The sequence below is a fragment of the Arachis ipaensis genome, chromosome B1 (genome assembly GCF_059453495.1).
Source record: "Arachis ipaensis isolate K30076 ecotype BB chromosome B1, ASM5945349v1, whole genome shotgun sequence".
Classification (NCBI taxonomy): Eukaryota; Viridiplantae; Streptophyta; class Magnoliopsida; order Fabales; family Fabaceae; genus Arachis; species Arachis ipaensis.
In genome coordinates, this window is record NC_142436.1 from 23,544,563 (window position 1) to 23,562,705 (window position 18,143).

Consider the following 18,143-nt stretch of genomic DNA (forward strand, 5'->3'; position numbering starts at 1 on the left):
TTCACGGGCAAATAACAGGCCTTGCCATACACAAGCTGGTATGGAGAGGTTCCTATAGGAGTCTTGAATGCTATTCTATATACCCACAGAGCATCATCCAAGCTTTTTGCCCAATCCTTTTTACGGACAATTACAGTCCGTTCCAGGATTCTTTTTAGTTCTCTATTAGAGACTTCAGCCTGCTCATTTGTCTGTGGGTGATATGGAGTTGCTACTTTGTGGCTAATTCCATATCGTACCATAGCAGAGTATAGCTATTTATTGCAGAAATGAGTGCCCCATCACTAATTAGTACTCTGGGAACACCAAATCTGCTGAAAATATGATTCTGGAGGAACTTCAGCACAGTCTTAGTATCATTAGTGGGTGTGGCAATTGCTTCTACCTATTTAGATACGTAGTCTACTGCCACCAGAATGTAAGTGTTTGAGTATGATGGTGGGAAGGGACCCATGAAGTCAATGCCCCATACATCAAACAACTCAATCTCTAAGATCCCTTGTTGAGGCATGGCATAACCATAGGGCAAGTTACCAGTTCTTTCGCAACTGTCACAGTTACGCACAAACTCTCGGGCATCTTTATAGATAGTAGGCCAGTAGAAGCCACATTGGAGGACCTTAGTGGCTGTCCGCTCACCTCCGAAATGTCCTCCATACTGTGATCCATGGCAATGCCATAGGATCTTCTGTGCCTCCTCTGTTGGTACGCACCTACGGATCATTTCGTCTGCACATCTCTTAAAGAGATATGGTTCATCCCATAAGTAGTACTTTGCATCAGAAATTAGTTTTTTCTTTTGCACCCTGCTGTACTCCTGGGGTATGAACCTCACAGCTTTATAATTTGTAATGTCTGCAAACCATGGTGCTTCCTGATTAGCAAAGAGTTGCTCATCCAGAAAGGTCTCAGAGATCTCAGTAGGAGGGGGGACGCCCCTGCTACTGGTTCTATCCGGGACAGGTGATCAGCTACCTGGTTCTCTGTCCCTTTTCTGTCTCTTATTTCTATATCAAACTCTTGCAGAAGCAACACCCATCTTATGAGCCTGGGTTTTGAATCCTGCTTTGTGAGTAGATATTTAAGAGTAGCATGGTTAGTGTACACAATCACTTTTGATCCTACTAGATAGGATCTAAACTTGTCAATGGCATAAACCACTGCAAGCAATTCTTTTTCTGTAGTTGCGTAGTTCTTCTGTGCGTCATTTAGAACACGACTGGCATAGTAAATGACATGCAGAAGCTTGTTATGCCTTTGTCCCAACACTGCACCAATGGCATGGTCACTGGCATCACACATTAGTTCGAATGGTAATGTCCAGTCAGGTGCAGAGATGACTGGTGCTATGACCAGCTTAGCCTTCAGGGTTTCAAACGCCTGCAGACACTCTGTGTTAAATACAAATGGCGTGTCAGCAGCTAGCAGATTGCTCAGAGGTTTTGCAATTTTTGAGAAATCCTTTATAAACCTCCTATAGAATCCTGCATGCCCCAGAAAGCTTCTGATTGCCTTAACATTAGCAGGTGGTGGTAATTTTTCAATTACCTCCTCCTTAGCTTGATCCACTTCTATTCCTTTGTTTGAAATTTTATGCCCAAGGACAATTCCCTCAGTCACCATAAAGTGACATTTTTTCCAGTTTAAAACTAAGTTAGTCTCTTGGCATCTTTTCAGAACAAGTGCTAAATGGTCAAGACAGGAGCTGAATGAGTCTCCAAATACTGAAAAGTCATCCATGAAGACTTCCAGGAATTTCTCTACCATATCAGAGAAGATAGAGAGCATGCACCTCTGAAAGGTTGCAGGTGCATTGCACAGACCAAAAGGCATTCTTCTGTAAGCAAATACTCCAGATGGACATGTGAATGCTATTTTCTCTTGGTCTTGAGGATCCACTGCAATTTGGTTGTAGTCTGAATAGCCATCCAAAAAGCAGTAATATTCATGACCTGCTAGTCTCTCTAGCATTTGGTCTATGAATGGTAAAGGAAAATGATCATTTCTGGTGGCTGTATTGAGCCTTCTGTAATCAATACACATGCGTCACCCTGTAACTGTTCTTGTAGGAACCAGTTCATTCTTTTCATTATGGACCACTGTCATGCCTCCCCTTCTTGGGGACAACTTGGACAGGGCTCACCCAGGGGCTATCAGAGATAGGATAAATGATCCCAGCCTCTAGTAGCTTAGTGACCTCTTTCTGCACCACCTCCTTCATGGCTGGATTTAGCCGCCTCTGTGGTTGGACCACTGGTTTAGCATCATCCTCCAATAGGATCTTGTGCATGCATCTTGCTAGGCTAATGCCCTTAAGATCACTTATGGACCACCCAAGAGCTGTCTTGTGTGTCCTTAGCACTTGAATTAGTGTTTTCTCTTCCTGTGGATTTAAAGCAGAGCTTATGATCACTGGAAAAGTGTCACCTTCTCCCAGAAATGCATATTTCAGGGATGGTGGTAGTGGTTTGAGCTCGGGTTTAGGAGGCTTATCCTCTTCCTGAGGAATTTTCAGAGGTTCTTTTCATTCCTCTGATTCCTCCAGACCAGGCTGAACATCTTTAAAGATGTCCTCTAGCTCTGATTCAAGACTTTCAGCCATATTGATCTCTTCCACCAAAGAGTCAATAATATCAGTGCTTATGCAGTCATTTGATGTGTTTGGATGCTGCATAGCTTTTACAGCATTTAACTTGAACTCATCCTCATTGACTCTCAGGGTCACTTCCCCCTTTTGTACATCAATAAGAGTTCGTCCAGTTGCTATGAAAGGTCTTCCTAAAATGAGAGTTGCACTCTTGTGCTCCTCCATTTCCAGCACTACAAAGTCAGTGGGAAAGGCAAATGGCCCAACCTTGACAATCATGTCCTCAATTATGCCTGATGGATATTTAATGGATCCATCAGCAAGTTGAAGACATATTCGGGTTGGTTTGACTTCTTCAGTCAAGCCAAGCTTTCTGATAGTGGATGCAGGTATTAGGTTGATACTTGCTCCAAGGTCACATAGAGCTGTCTTGGTGCAAACACCCTCTAATGTGCATGGTATCATAAAGCTTCCTGGATCTTGAAGCGTCTCTGGTAGGCTTTTCAGAATGACTGCACTGCATTCTTCAGTGAGAAAAACTTTTTCAGTTTCTCTCCAATCCTTCTTATGACTTAAGATCTCTTTCACGAACTTAGCATAAGAGGGTATTTGCTCAAGTGCCTCTGCAAACGGGATCTTTATTTCAAGAGTCCTGAGATAGTCTGCAAAGCGGGCAAATTGTTTATCCGGTTCCGTTTGGCAGAGTTTCTGAGGATAAGGCATCTTGGCTTTATATTCTTCAACCTTAGTTGCTGCAGGTTTATTCCATACAGAGGTGGTTAGAGAAGCCTTCTTAGAGGGGTTACTATCAGCACTTGCAGGTGTCTGATCCCTCATTGGCGTTTGAACGCCAGAACTGGGTAAGGAATGGGCGTTTAACGCTAGTTTCCCACCCTTTTCTGGCGTTTGAACACCAGAACTGGGCAAGGAATGGGCGTTTAACGCCAACTTTTCTCCCTTTTTTGGCGTTTGAACGCTAGAGTTATTCCTCTCTGGGCTCTTGCTGTCCTCAGAGGGATTTTGGGCTGTGGTTTGGTCATCCTCTGTCAGTTGTTCCTTTCTTGGCTTTTTACTATTTTGAGCTGAACTATTCAATGTCTTCCGGCTCCTTAGTTGAACAGCTTGGCATTCTTCTGTTATCTGTTTAGATAGCTGCTATCTTGTCTGATTTAATTGTGCTTCCATATTCTTGTTAGCTTTTTTAGTGTCTTGGAGTATCTCTTTAAATTCTGCTAATTGTTTTGTCATAAGGAGTAATTGCTGATTAAGTTCAATAATATGTTCTTGAGGATCAGGTTTAGTAGTTACTGCCCTAGCCTCTTCTTTTATGGAGGACTCATTGCTTGAGTACAGATGTTGATTTCTAGCAACTGTATCAATGAGCTCTTGAACCTCTTCAATTGTCTTCCTCATGTGTATAGATCTACCAGCCGAGTGATCTAGAGACATTTGAGCTTTTTCTGTAAGCCCATAGTAGAAGATGTCTAACTGTACCCACTCTGAAAACATTTCAGAGGGGCATTTCCTTAGCATCCCTCTGTACCTCTCCCAGGCATTATAAAGGGATTCATGATCCTCTTGTTTAAAGCCTTGGATGTCCAGCCTTAGCTGTGCCATCCTTTTTGGAGAGTAAAATTAATTCAGGAATTTGTCTGTTAACTGTGTCCATGTTTTTATGCTTGCTGTGGGTTGGTTATTTAACCACCTCTTAGCTTGATCTTTTACAGCAAATGGAAACAATAATAATCTGTAGACATCCTGATCCACTTCTTTATCACGTACTGTGTCAGCAATTTGTAAGAACTGTGCAAGAAACTCAGTAGGTTCTTCCTGTGGAAGACCAGAATACTGGCAATTTTGCTGCACCATGATAATAAGCTGAGGGTTTAGCTCAAAACTGCTTGCTTTGATGGGAGGCATACAGATGCTACTCCCATATGCAGCTGTAATGGGGTTGGCATATGACCCCAGAGTCCTTCTGGACTGTTCACTTCCACTTAGGTCCATGATGGAGAAAGGGAGATGATGTGGATTGCAAATAATATATATATATATATATATATATATATATATATATATATATATATATATATATATATATATATATTATTTTATTTTAATTAAAATTAACCGAATGAAATAAAACAAAATAAATGAAAAATAAAATAAAAGTTTCGAAAAATTAAGAAAAAGTAAAAAGATAAATAAATAATTCGAATGCTAAAATGGCTAATTAATTAAAAAGATTTGAAAAATTTTGGATATGGTTTTTGAAAATTAGAAGAAAATGCAATAAAAGTAAATTGAAAACTAAATTAATTAATTGATTAAAAAGATTTTGGAAATTAGCAATCAAAAGATATGATTGATAATTATTTTAAAAAGATATGATTGAAGAAATTAAGAAGATTTGATTTTTGAAAAAGATTTGAAAAGATCAATTTTTTTGAAATTAGAATTTTGACTTGACTAAAAAAAAAGATATGATTTTGAAAATCTTTGACTAATTTAATGCAAAATTTCGAAATTTATGAGTAAAATAAGGGAAAGATATTTTTTTTAATTTTTGAATTTTAATGAGGAAAGAGAAAAATAACAAAATGACACTAAACTTAGAAATTTTAGATCAAAACAAAGAGAACAAACAAGAAAACTTTGAATGTCAAGATGAACACCAAGAACACTTTGAAGATCAAGATGAACACCAAGAACAAATTTTTGAAAAATTTTTAAGTAAATAAAAGCGCAAAAACACACCAAAATTAAAATTTTTAGAAAATCAAACACAACTTTTCGAAAATTTAAAGGAAAACACAAAGAAGACACCAAACTTAGAATTTTTAAAGATCAAGAAAGAACTAAGAACATGCAAATTCGAAAAATTAAAAGAAAATAAAAGCATGCAACTGACACCAAACTTAAAATATGAAACTAGACTCAAATAAAAGACTCTAAACCAACAAAAATAAAATATTCCTAATTTAAGCAACAAAATAAACCGTCAATTGTCCAAACTCGAACAATCCCCGGCAATGGCGCCAAAAACTTGGTGCACGAAATTACAATCACACTTTTGCAACTCTGCACAACTAACCAGCAAGTGCACTGGGTCGTCCAAGTAATACCTTACGTGAGTAAGGGTCGATCCCATGGAGATTGTCGGCTTGAAGCAAGCTATGGTTATCTTGTAAATCTTAGTCAGGATATCAATAATTCTCAGATTTAATTGTAAAAAGTAAAAGAACATGAAATAAATACTTGTTATGCAGTAATGAAGAACAGGTTGAGGTTTTGGAGATGCTTTGTCTTCTGAATCTCTGCTTTCCTAATGTCTTCTTCTTCATGCACGCAAGTCTCCTCCATGGCAAACTGTATGTTGGTGGATCACCGTTGTCAATGGCTACCATCTGTCCTCTCAGTGAAAATGGTCCAAATGCGCTGTCACCGCACGGCTAATCATCTGTCAGTTCTCACTCATGTTGGAATAGGATCCATTGATCCTTTTGCGTCTGTCACTACGCCCAACACTTGTGAGTTTGAAGCTCGTCACAGTCATCCCATCCCAGATCCTACTCGGAATACCACAGACAAGGTTTAGACTTTCTAGATCTCAGGAATGGCTGCCAATAATCCTAGCCTATACCACGAAGACTCTTATCATGAACCAAGAGACTAAGAGATACACACTCAATCTAAGGTAGAACGGAAGTGGTTGTCAGGCATGCGTTCATAGGTTGAGAATGATGATCAGTGTCACGGATCATCACATTCATCACGGTTAAGTACAATCGAGTATCTTAGAATAGAAACAAGCGTGATTGAATAGAAAACAGAAGTAATTGCATTAATTCATCGAGACACAACAGAGCTCCTCACTTCCAACCATGGGGTTTAGAGACTCATGCCGTCAGAAATACAATATGAAATGTCTAAAATGTCATGAGGTCCAAAATGAATCACTAAAAGTAGTTTTTATAACAAACTAGTGACCTAGGGTTACAGAAAGATGAGTAAGCTAGAATAATTAGTGTAGAAATCCACTTCCGGGGCCCACTTGGTGTGTGCTTGGGCTGAGCATTGAAGCTTTCACATGTAGAGACTTTTTTTGGAGTTAAACGCCAACTTTTGTGCCAGTTTGGGCGTTTAACTCCAGCTTTTGTGCCAGTTCTGGCGTTAAACGCCAGAATTCTTAAGATGACTTGGAACGCCGATTTGAGCCATCAATTCTCGGGCAAAGTATAGACTATTATATATTTCTGGAAAGCCCAAGATGTCTACTTTCCAACGCAATTGAGAGCGCACCAATTGGGCTTCTGTAACTCCAGAAAATCCACTTCGAGTATAGGGAGGTCAGAATCTAACAGCATCTGCAGTCCTTTTTCAGCCTCTGAATCAGATTTTTGCTCAGGTCCCTCAATTTCAGCCAGAAAATACCTGAAATCACAGAGAAACACACAAACTCATAGTAAAGTCCAGAAAAGTGAATTTTAAATAAAAACTAATAAAAATATAATAAAAACTAACTAAAATATACTAAAAACATACTAAAAATACTGCCAAAAAGCATATAAATTATCCGCTCATCATCCATCCATCTCCTCTGACGCACGTGAAGCTCTTTCTGATCGAAGATGTACTTGAGACTCTTATGATAAAAAAAGATGCAAAACCTTACTCCGTACAAGTGGTGCTTCCAAATCATCAATGCAAACACAATCGCCGCTAGCTCCAAGTCATGAGTGGGTTAATTCACCTCATGCGGTCTCAGCTGACGCGATGCGTAAGCCACCACATTCCGGTGTTGCATCAACACACAACCCAAACCCTTCAGCGATTGATAAAACACTATTTTATGGTTTATCTTGTGCTCAATTGAATGGATTTTATCAACTCTTTACCCACTTATTCATACTATTTGCATGAGTTTACATTCTCCTTCCTGATTTTGTGCTATGATTGAAAACTTGCTTCTTTGATCTTATATTTGCTTATTATTAATCCTCTCTTATTACCATTAGATGTCTTAATATGTGTGTTAAGTGCTTTAAGAGATTATAGGGCAGGAATGGCTTGGAGGATGGAAAAGAAGCATGCAAAAGTGGAAGGAATACAAGAAGTTGAAGGAACTGCAAAGCTGTCAACCTGACCTCTTCGCATTCAAATAGTCATAACTTGAGCTATAGAGGTCCAAACGACCCGGTTCTAGTTGCGTTGGAAAGCTAACGTCCGGGGCTTCGATTTGATATATAATATGCTATAGTTACCCTGAAGCTAGGTGACGAAACCGCGTGCTCCATGTGGACGCGTCGCAGTGACAAAAATCAGCGTGTTTGAATTCGCAACCAGCGAATTCTGGGCTATTTCTGACCCAGTTCTCGGCCCAGAAAACACAGATTAGAGGCTATAAAGTAGAGGGATTGCATCCATTCAAAAAAAAAGGCTTTCATAATTCACTTTACATAAGAGTAGATGTAGTTTTTAGAGAGAGAGGTTCTCTCCTCTCTCTTAGGATTAGAATTTAGGATTTCTCTTAGTTTTAGGAGTGACTCTCAATCCCAAGTTCAATGTTCTTCTACTTTTATTTATTCTATTATTTTATTTTAGTTTGTTAATATTGGTTTATGAACTCCATGTTAGAATTGATTTCTTTATTTAATATGATTTGAGATATTTCAGACTTATGATTGCTCTCTTTAATTTATTAATGCTCTCGATTTATCCAAATTATTTTCATTCAAATAGACTTTCTTCCCTTTTGGCTTTGGTTGAGTCATTGGAGACACTTGAGTTATCAAACTCATTGTTGATTGAAAATTGGAATTCTTCAAGAATTAATTCGAGTTCCAATAACTCTAGCCTTTCCCAAGGAAAGACTAGGATCTGAGGAATAAAAATTAATTCATCCACTTAACTTACCTTCATAATTAGAGGTTAACAAAGTGGGAGAAAAATCCAATTCTCATTACAATTGATAAGGATAACCAGGATAGGACTTCCAGTTTTCATACCTTGCCAAGAGTTTATTTTATAGTTATTCATTTATTTTATTCTTCTTATGCAACATACTGCTCCCTTACTTTCTAAAACCCCTAATTTACAAGACTCATAACCAATAATAAGAACATACCTCCCTGCAATTCCTTGAGAAGACGACCCGAGGTTTAAATACTTCGGTTATCAATTTTTAAGGGGTTTGTTACTTGTGACAACCAAACGTTTGTATGAAAGGGCTTTTGTTGGTTTAGAAGCTATACCTGCAACGAGGATTTATTTGCGAATTTCTAGACCACGCAAAAGTTCTCTCATCAAAATGGCGCCGTTGCCGGGGAATTGCAAACGTGTGCCATATTATTGGTTATTGTAAATATTTTCTTTTGCTTGTTTATTTGTTTTTATTTTTGTTTTTATTTTTACTTTTTCATAAATTAAGAGGTTATCGGTTTTTATTTAGTTATTAAAAATTTCAAAAATTTGTTCTTCGTGTTCATCTTGACCTTCAAGTTGTTCTTAGTTATTTTCTTCGTTTTGATCTAAAAATTTTAAGTTTGGTGTCATTTTATTGTTTTTCTCTTTCCTCATTTAATTCAAAAATATCTTTTCTCTTTATTTTTATTGAATTTTCGAATTTTCCATAAAAAAGGATTTTTGATTTTAAAATTTTTTTATCTTATCTTATCTTAGTTTTAAATTTCAAAATTCAAATATTTTTCAAAAATCATATCTTTTTCAAAATCTTATCTTATCTTATTTCAAAAATCAAATTTCAAATTTCAATATTTAATTTTCAAAATTCAAAATTCAAAATTCAAAATTTAAAAATTCAAATCTCAAATTTAAAAATTCTAATTTTCAAATTCAAAAATTTAAATTTCAAATAACCTTTTAATTTAAAATTGTTTATATTTTTGTTTTTAATTTTTATTTGCTACTATGAACTCTCACCCCTTTGGCTATGAGTCTGGTTACAATTATGTTGTAGGAAGAGGAAATTACAAGGAGAACAGGCATCAAGGTTGGAACAATCAAAGATGGGAGGAGCCACAAAGATCTGATCAACCCTCATGGCAACAACCACCTCCAATGGACTATCAACAACCACCACCATATGCCTATGAACCCTCTCCTCAAAATAACTCTGGACCACCATACTCACAAGTCCCTTACCACCAAACACCTTCATATGACCCTAACCCACATCTACCATACCAACCACCCTATGAACCAAATGAGCCATACATAGATCCACCCCAACCTCTATTGGATAACAATACACTCATCCCTAACATCATTGGTCTCACCTCTACATTCCAAAATCTTATATCCCGCATGAACTAACCCTCTACCTCCAATATTCAACCCTTAAGCTCTTTTGTGCACTTCCTTTTCAACCACATAATGATCTTTTCATCCCATCACCACCCTCCATGGAAGAGCACCCACATCCATCAATCCAAGAGCAAGATGATCCCAATTATGCTATTGATATGGAACAGGAGAGAAGGAATCATCTTCGCGAATCCATACTTCATAAAGAGCTAGAGGAGGCCCTACGGGTAAAGGTAGGAGAGGCCCTTGGAGATGAAGGAGTAGTTGAAAGGAGTTGTCATGGAAAGAAAATCATCGAGGATGAGTACGATCTTATACTTAAAAAACTGGACAAAGCAACAATTATTAAAAAGGAAGAAGTGGTTGCAGACTTAAGAGATGATGTACTTCCATTGGAAAGTCCAGTCATAGAGCCTCCTTCCACGGTGTTTGATGTTGATGTTGATGTTGAAGAGAGCGTACAACCTCCAAGGCAGATCATGGTTGAAGACTTTGTAGAGGTTGATCAAGAGATGGAGACTAAAGAAGAAGAAGCACAGCCTCCCATGCCCTTGGTGAGCAATGAAAAAGAGATTGAATTGGAAGAAAGCTACCAAGAGGAAGAGGTTGATATTTAAGAAGCTTGCAAAGAGGTGGTAGTTGTCAAAGAAGAACACAAAGGAGTGGAGCTTGCAAGTTCATTAGAGACCCCTCCCCCTAAGTTGCCATCATCCTTCACAACATTCAAGTGGGTAAAATTCATATCCCTTAGCTTTCTAATTCCACTTGAATATGGGCTACTGGAGACGGATGGTCAACTTAGAGCTCTTTGTGGCATTAAGAGTAAGAGGAAGATGGCCAGTGGTAAGAATTGTCCTGCAAGGTTCATTATGGTTGGAAGCTTTAAGTTTAAACGCCAAGGTTGGTGTAAAGCTCAATTGAATGGGTCTAGGAAGCTGTTTGGTAGCTGCAGTGAGAATTCAAATTACTTATCACCCGGCTGGAAAAATACAGATCCCGACAAAAATGGGTGTAAAAGCAAGATTTGGGATCCTGGAATCTGCTCTGACATTGGTCACTCCGGGAGCCTAAGAATCTGTTTGAAGCTTCTTAAGGGCTTTACATGCCTAGTTTGGGACCCCGGAGGTTACTGGAGATACAAACATTGGTGGAGATTCCTGGATGAGTTCAAGCACAAGCCACCATAACAGGGAGCTCACCAAATGTCCAACTTAAGGACTTTAACTAAAAGTGCTAGGTGGGAGACAACCCACCATGGTATGATCGTTCCTTTTTCAGTTTTAATTCTAGTCTGTTTTGTTTGTTTTTAAGTTTTATTTTATTGTATTGAACCTGGAGTTTTGCATAACATTCATATTAGCATTGCATTCTGCATACTGCATTATTAAAAAAAAAACACGCACGCGACGCGGCAGCGTTGCTGACGCGTCTGCGTGCCAGTGCGTTTTGGAAGAAAAGAATTGAACAGAGAGTCACGCGAGAGCGTGGCTGGAGGCGTGCCTTAGGCATAAATATGCCCACGCGACCGCGTCGCCGACGTGGCCGCGTCATTTGCAACTTCCCCACGCGTCCGCGTCACCCACGCGACCGCGTGGCCCTGTAAATCGACGTAACAAGGGTGTATGACCAAAAGTTGAGTTGAAATTGGGCTGGACTCGTGCTAGAGGCACCAGCCCTACCACGCAAACGCGTGCCCACGCGTCCGCATCGTTTTCAATAAAAGGCCATCCACGCGATCGCGTCAACCACGCGACCGCGTCACCCTAAGATTTGGCAAAATGTATTTCAAACAGAGAGTTGCGCGAACGCGAGGCTGGACTAGCGCCAATCGCACAAATCAGGCCACGCGTCCGCGTGCCCCACGCGTCCGCGTCACCTGACCTTATCGCGCACCACGCGACCGCGTCACTCACGCGTCCGCGTCGCCTGCGTCGCACAACTTATCCAGATCAGCGCCAATTATCTTATCTTTTCTTTTCTAATCCTAATTTCTTCAATCTTTTCCTCTTTCTTTCTTACTTTATTTCTTTCCCTTCTCATTCTTCTTATCTTTTATTTATTTGCATACTTTCATTCATTGCATTTTAATTTTGTATATTTTTATTTTCTTTTCTAAATTTATTATTTTACCATTGGTGTTAAATGTTCTTAGTCAACTGTTGCTTCTTTTCTTGAATTATTTTTAGTGACTTGTTTTACACTGTGGGATGATATTAATTATCTGCCAATGCCAATCTTTTATGATACTTGCACTTCATTTGCATTGATATGAACTTATATTGATATTTTCATTACCCACACTCCTCCCTTTTGTTGCAATTTCTGCACCACTGATATGCCATGTGCTTCTATTGTTTTCTCACGAACATGTTGAAGCTTCCATGTAAATGAGACCCTTATCATCTGGCATTAATACCCATATTTTATTTATTTTCTATCTTTTGGGTTACTTTTCTTCTTTTTCTCTTCTTTCAGGCTGGCCACCAAAGACGAAAAAAGGGAGAAACTTCTAAAAGGGGAGACAGACAAGTCCATCTGCAAATTCTTTGAAGAAAAGCATCAGTTGGAACAACCTGTCCACCTGCACATCTCAGCATGCACCGAGGACGGTGCAATCTTTAAGTGTGGGGAGGTCGATACCGATCTCCATGGGTTAGTTACTCTTCTATCTCAACACCAATGGTTTATTTTTCTTGTTAGTTGTTGCATTTGCATGTTTGATTGCATATTTATTTGATTTTGTGCATTTAGTTACTACTTGGTTAAAGTAATAAATTTCTTTTTAAGACTCTATTTTTGAAAATTTTCACTAATTTAAATTGAAAAAAAAAATTATGTTAAAACTTGTTTGAAGTTGTATTTGAAACATGATTTTTGAGGCAAAGAACACACAACCTGTGAGATTTTGAGCTTATTTACATGGTTACATTATTTAACCATAAATTTTTATTCTTGTGTGTTTTCTTCTCTATAATTGCAATCTTTGCTTTGTTCCATTCTAAATGTCCAATGTTTAATGTGTTACCTGCTTGCATATAATTGAGGCCATTGTTTGATTTTAGCTCACTTATCCCAAATAAGCCTACCATTTAAATCACCCTTGTCAGCCACTTTGAGCCTTTTAATTCCCATTTATTCTGTTTTATAACCACATTACTAGTCTTAAGCAGAAAAACAAATTAAAAATCCCAAGTTGAATCCTTGGTTAGCTTAAGATAGACATTGTGTATAATTTAAGTATGGGGAATTTTATGGGAACATGGGATGATAAAATGTATAAAAAAAAAAAGAAGGGAATTAAATTGAATAAGTTATTTGAAAATTTGGGAAGCATGCTCATATGAAATCAAAATAATTAAATTACCATGTGCATTGAAAAAAGAAAAAAATATTAAGTAATTAAATAAGGGGATATAAAAAAAAGAGAAGAAAAGAAAAGAGAAGAAAAATAATATTACCCCAAATACAAAATAAAAAGAATCAATGCACATGGGACAAAATTCAAAAATAAGTTTGATACATGAGCATGTAATACAAAAGTGGAAAAATTTGGGTAGCTAGGTAAAGTATTTTAAAATTATATAAAGCATGTATCTGTTAGGTGAGATCTTAGACTAATCAAGGATTCACTTTATAAAGCTCACTTGGCCATACATATATCCTTACCTTTACCTCAGCCCCATTACAACCTTAAAAAGATTTCATGATGTTTGCATTGGTACATTAAATATTTGTTGATTGGTTAGATGAAGAACAAGGTTTAGAAAGCATGATTAGAGAAGAGTAGAGTGAATTACCCTATACACTTGAGAGACTAGAGTGATATACACTACCAGTGAGGGTTCAATGCTTGATTCTATGTTCCCTGCTTTCATGAGCTATCTTCTTACAAGTTTACTTGTCTTTTATTGTATAATTTGAATTAGTGAAATTTGATTCATGTTTGTCTTGGAGAACTTATTTATTTTTAACCAAGTAGGTAGAATCATTTTGCATGTAGTTGCATTCATATAGATAGGTTGCATTTCATACATTCTACCACTCCTCTTCACTTTTATAGCTTCTCTTGAGCTTAGCATGAGGACATGCTAATGTTTAAGTATGGGGACGTTGATAAACCACTATTTTATGGTTTATCTTGTGCTCAATTGAATGGATTTTATCAACTCTTTACCCACTTATTCATACTAATTGCATGAGTTTACATTCTCCTTCCTGATTTTGTGCTATGATTGAAAACATGCTTCTTTGATCTTATATTTGCTTATTATTAATCCTCTCTTATTACCATTAGATGTCTTAATATGTGTGTTAAGTGCTTTCAGAGATTATAGGGCAGGAATGGCTTGGAGGATGGAAAAGAAGCATGCAAAAGTGGAAGGAATACAAGAAGTTGAAGGAACTGCAAAGCTGTCAGCCTGACCTCTTCGCATTCAAACAGTCATAACTTGATCTACAGAGGTCCAAAAGACACGATTCTAGTAGCGTTCGAAAGCTAACGTCCAGAGCTTCGATTTGATATATAATATGTCATAGTTACCCTGACGCTAGGCGACGCGACCGCGTACTCCATGCGGACGCGTTGCAGTGACAAAAATCAGCGTGTTTAAATTCGCAACCAGCGAATTCTGTGCTATTTCTGACCCAGTTCTCGGCCCAGAAAATACAAATTAGAAGCTATAAAGTAGAGGGATTGCATCCATTAAAAAAAAGGCTTTCATAATTCACTTTACATAGGAGTAGATGTAGTTTTTAGAGAGAGAGGTTCTCTCCTCTCTCTTAGGATTAGGATTTAGGATTTCTCTTAGTTTTAGGAGTGACTCTCAATCCCAGGTTCAATGTTCTTCTACTTTTATTTATTCTATTATTTTATTTTAGTTTGTTAATGTTGGTTTATGAACTCCATGTTAGAATTGATTTCTTTATTTAATATAATTTGAGGTATTTCAGACTTATGATTTCTCTCTTTAATTTATTAATGCTCTCAGTTTATCCAAATTATTTTTATTCAAATAGACTTTCTTCCCTTTTGGCTTTGGTTGAGTCATTGGAGACACTTGAGTTATCAAACTCATTGTTGATTGAAATTTGGAATTCTTCAAGAATGAATTCGAGTTCCAATAACTCTAGCCTTTCCCAAGGAAAGACTAGGATCTGAGGAATAAAAATTAATTCATCCACTTAACTTACCTTCATAATTAGAGGTTTACAAAGTGGGAGAAAAATCCAATTCTCATTACAATTGATAAGGATAACCAGGATAGGACTTCCAGTTTTCATACCTTGCCAAGAGTTTATTTTATAGTTATTCATTTATTTTATTCTTCTTATGCAACATACTGCTCCCTTACTTTCTAAAACCCCTAATTTACAAGACTCATAACCAATAATAAGAACATACCTCCCTGCAATTCCTTGAGAAGACGACCCGAGGTTTAAATACTTCGGTTATCAATTTTTAAGGGGTTTGTTACTTGTGACAACCAAACGTTTGTATGAAAGGGCTTTTGTTGGTTTAGAAGCTATACCTGCAACGAGGATTTATTTGCGAATTTCTAGACCACGCAAAAGTTCTCTCATCAGCGATGCATCACAATATACTTCAAAAGGTTCATGCGGTTTCGGTAGGATTAGAACAGGTGCTGAAGTTAATCGCTGCTTCAAATTCTGAAAGCTTTCTTCATACTCTGATGTCCACACAAACGGTTCCTCCTTCCTTGTCAACTTAGTCATCGGTAGTGCAATCCGGGAAAATCCTTCAATAAATCTCCAGTAATATCCGACTAAACCCAAGAAGCTTCTGACTTCCGTCACCGTCGTCGGTCTTTCCCATTCCATCACCGCTTCTACATTAGAAGGATCTATGGCTATTCCTCCTTTGCTCACTACGTGACCCAAGAACTTCACTTCCTCCTTCCAGAACTCGCACTTGGACAACTTAGCGTACAACTTTCGCTTCTTTAGGATTTGCAACACAATCCTCAAGTGTTTCTCATGCTCCTTTGCCGTCTTAGAATAAACTAAGATGTCGTCTATGAAAACCACCACGAATTTGTCCAAAAAGGGACGAAACACTCTGTTCATGTAGTTCATGAAAACAGCAGGTGCATTTGTTAACCCAAAGGACATCACCGCAAATTCATAGTGTCCATAGCGTGTCCTAAACGCAGTCTTAGGGATATCATCCTCTTTCACCCTTATCTGAAGGTAACCAAATCTCAAATCAATTTTTGAAAACACCCCAGCTCCTTGCAGTTGATCCATCAAATCATCTATCCTTGGCAGCGGGTACTTGTTCTTCACAGTCACTTTGTTCAACTGTCGATAGTCCACACACAGCCGCATTCCTCCATCCTTCTTCTTCACCAATAAAACTGGCGCTCCCCACGGTGATACACTCGGTCGAATGAACCTCTTATTCAGAAGCTCCTCCAAATGAGTCTTTAACTCTGCCAACTCTATCAGAGCCATTCTATACGACGCAATCGACACTGGTCTGGCTCCCGACACCAATTCAATCACAAATTCAATCTCCTTTTGAGGTGGGAATTCAGGAATATCCTCTGGGAATACCTCCGGAAAGTCTCTAGCTACCGGAATTTGATCCAGGTTCTGGGCATCACCCAACGCATTAGCAGCCAACAGAATATAACCCTGACACTCTTTCCCACTACAATGCACCATTACAGAGTTCAGGTAATACCCCGCAGCTACCACTGCTCTATTTTCTCCCTCCGACATAAATCGAATTGTCCGTTCAAAGTAATCCAACAAAACCCGATTCTTCGTCAACCAATCAAATCCCAAAATCATCTCTAGCCCCACCATTGGTAAACAGATCAAATCATGCACAAAGTCTCTACCCTCCAGCTTGAAACCTACTTGTCTACAACCTGACCTAGTCATAACTATCTGATGTGGAGTATGTACATGCAGATCAAATGGTAACTCTGACACTTTCAAGCCTAATTCCTCAACTTTAGCAAATGAAATAAACGAATGTGAAGCTCCAGTATCATATAATGCAACTAAGGACTTATCACCAATTAGACATATACTTCTCATCAACGGATCTGCCTTGGAAGCATCCTTGGCATTCACAGCAAAGACTCGCCCCTGGTGCTGACCTTGACCCGCACTTTGGTTCTTCAGGTGTGCAATCCCTCGCAAAATGACCAGGCAAGCCACAGTTGAAGCACCCACCTATACCAATCTTGCAAGAGTCATATGGATGAAAACGTCTACAACGATCACAAGCTAAATCCGAAGAACTCTTACTCTGATTTCCTCTCCCTTTGCCACACTGAATCTGATCATGGGTGTTCTTTCTAAAGCCTCCTTGACCTTGAGGCGCATATCCTCCTCTCTTGAAGCTTTACCCTCTAGGATGAAAATACTTGCTACGTCCCCGACTAGAGCTCCCTCCATGAGTTTCCTTGGACAAAGCTACCGTCTTGGCATACTCTTCCACCACTCTCGCCTTGTTCACCAAGTCAGAGAAGACACGGATCTCCATAGGCACCACAGCAGTCATAATGCTATCCTTTAAACCCCTCTGGTACTTAATACACTTCCAGCTCTGGTAAGTCTCCGGGGCACCTTGACATACCCTAGAAAACCTACAGAGCTCCTCAAACTTGTTGGTGTAATCTGCCACAGATAGAGAACCTTGCTTCAGCTGCATTAGTTCCATCTCCTTTGCTTCCCTTACAGACCCAGGGAAATATTTCTTATAAAAGGCTGTTTGGAATACCTCCCACGGAATGTCGGCGTTCTGAAGCTGTAGCAAGCGACACTCTGCTTGCCACCAGGGCTGGGCCTCTCCCGCTAACTGATAAGCGGCGAACTCGACGTATTGATTGATGGGAACATGTTGTGCCTGTAAAGCACGCTCCATAGCCTAGAACCAGTGGTCCGCTTCAGTAGGATTAGTGGATCCTATGAAAATTGATGGATGAACCTTGAGAAACGTCGCCAAGGTCATCGGAACACCACCCGTGTTACCTCCGTTTCCCTCAACATTATCATTGGCATTCCCTCCTCCGTTCCCATTGCCATTTCCGTTCCCGGCCGGTTGGCCTAATCTCTGCACAGCTTACAGAGTCTCGGCAGCATTAGCTTCCATAGTGTTCGCAAGGTTTGCCATAGCCACCATGAACTCGGCATGGTTATCAGCTGGTTGCTCATTCCTACTCTCGCGTGAATGTGCTCGACCTCGTCCGTGAGTGGC

General features: G+C 38.9%; 1 protein-coding gene across 1 annotated transcript in view; it reads right to left on the reverse strand.

Moving 5' to 3' along the window:
• Positions 1 to 17,810, reverse strand: part of LOC148575966 (uncharacterized) — a 33,214-nt gene extending 15,404 nt beyond the window's left edge. Inside the window, exons 1-3 of the mRNA XM_088502635.1 lie at positions 17,364 to 17,810; positions 16,310 to 17,116; positions 15,515 to 16,210 (exon numbers count right to left, since the gene is read on the reverse strand). Coding sequence (XP_088358761.1) covers positions 15,515 to 16,210; positions 16,310 to 17,116; positions 17,364 to 17,810 — 1,950 coding nt within the window. The remainder of the gene's footprint in view (positions 1 to 15,514; positions 16,211 to 16,309; positions 17,117 to 17,363) is intronic.
• Between the last annotated feature and the right edge of the window lie 333 nt (positions 17,811 to 18,143).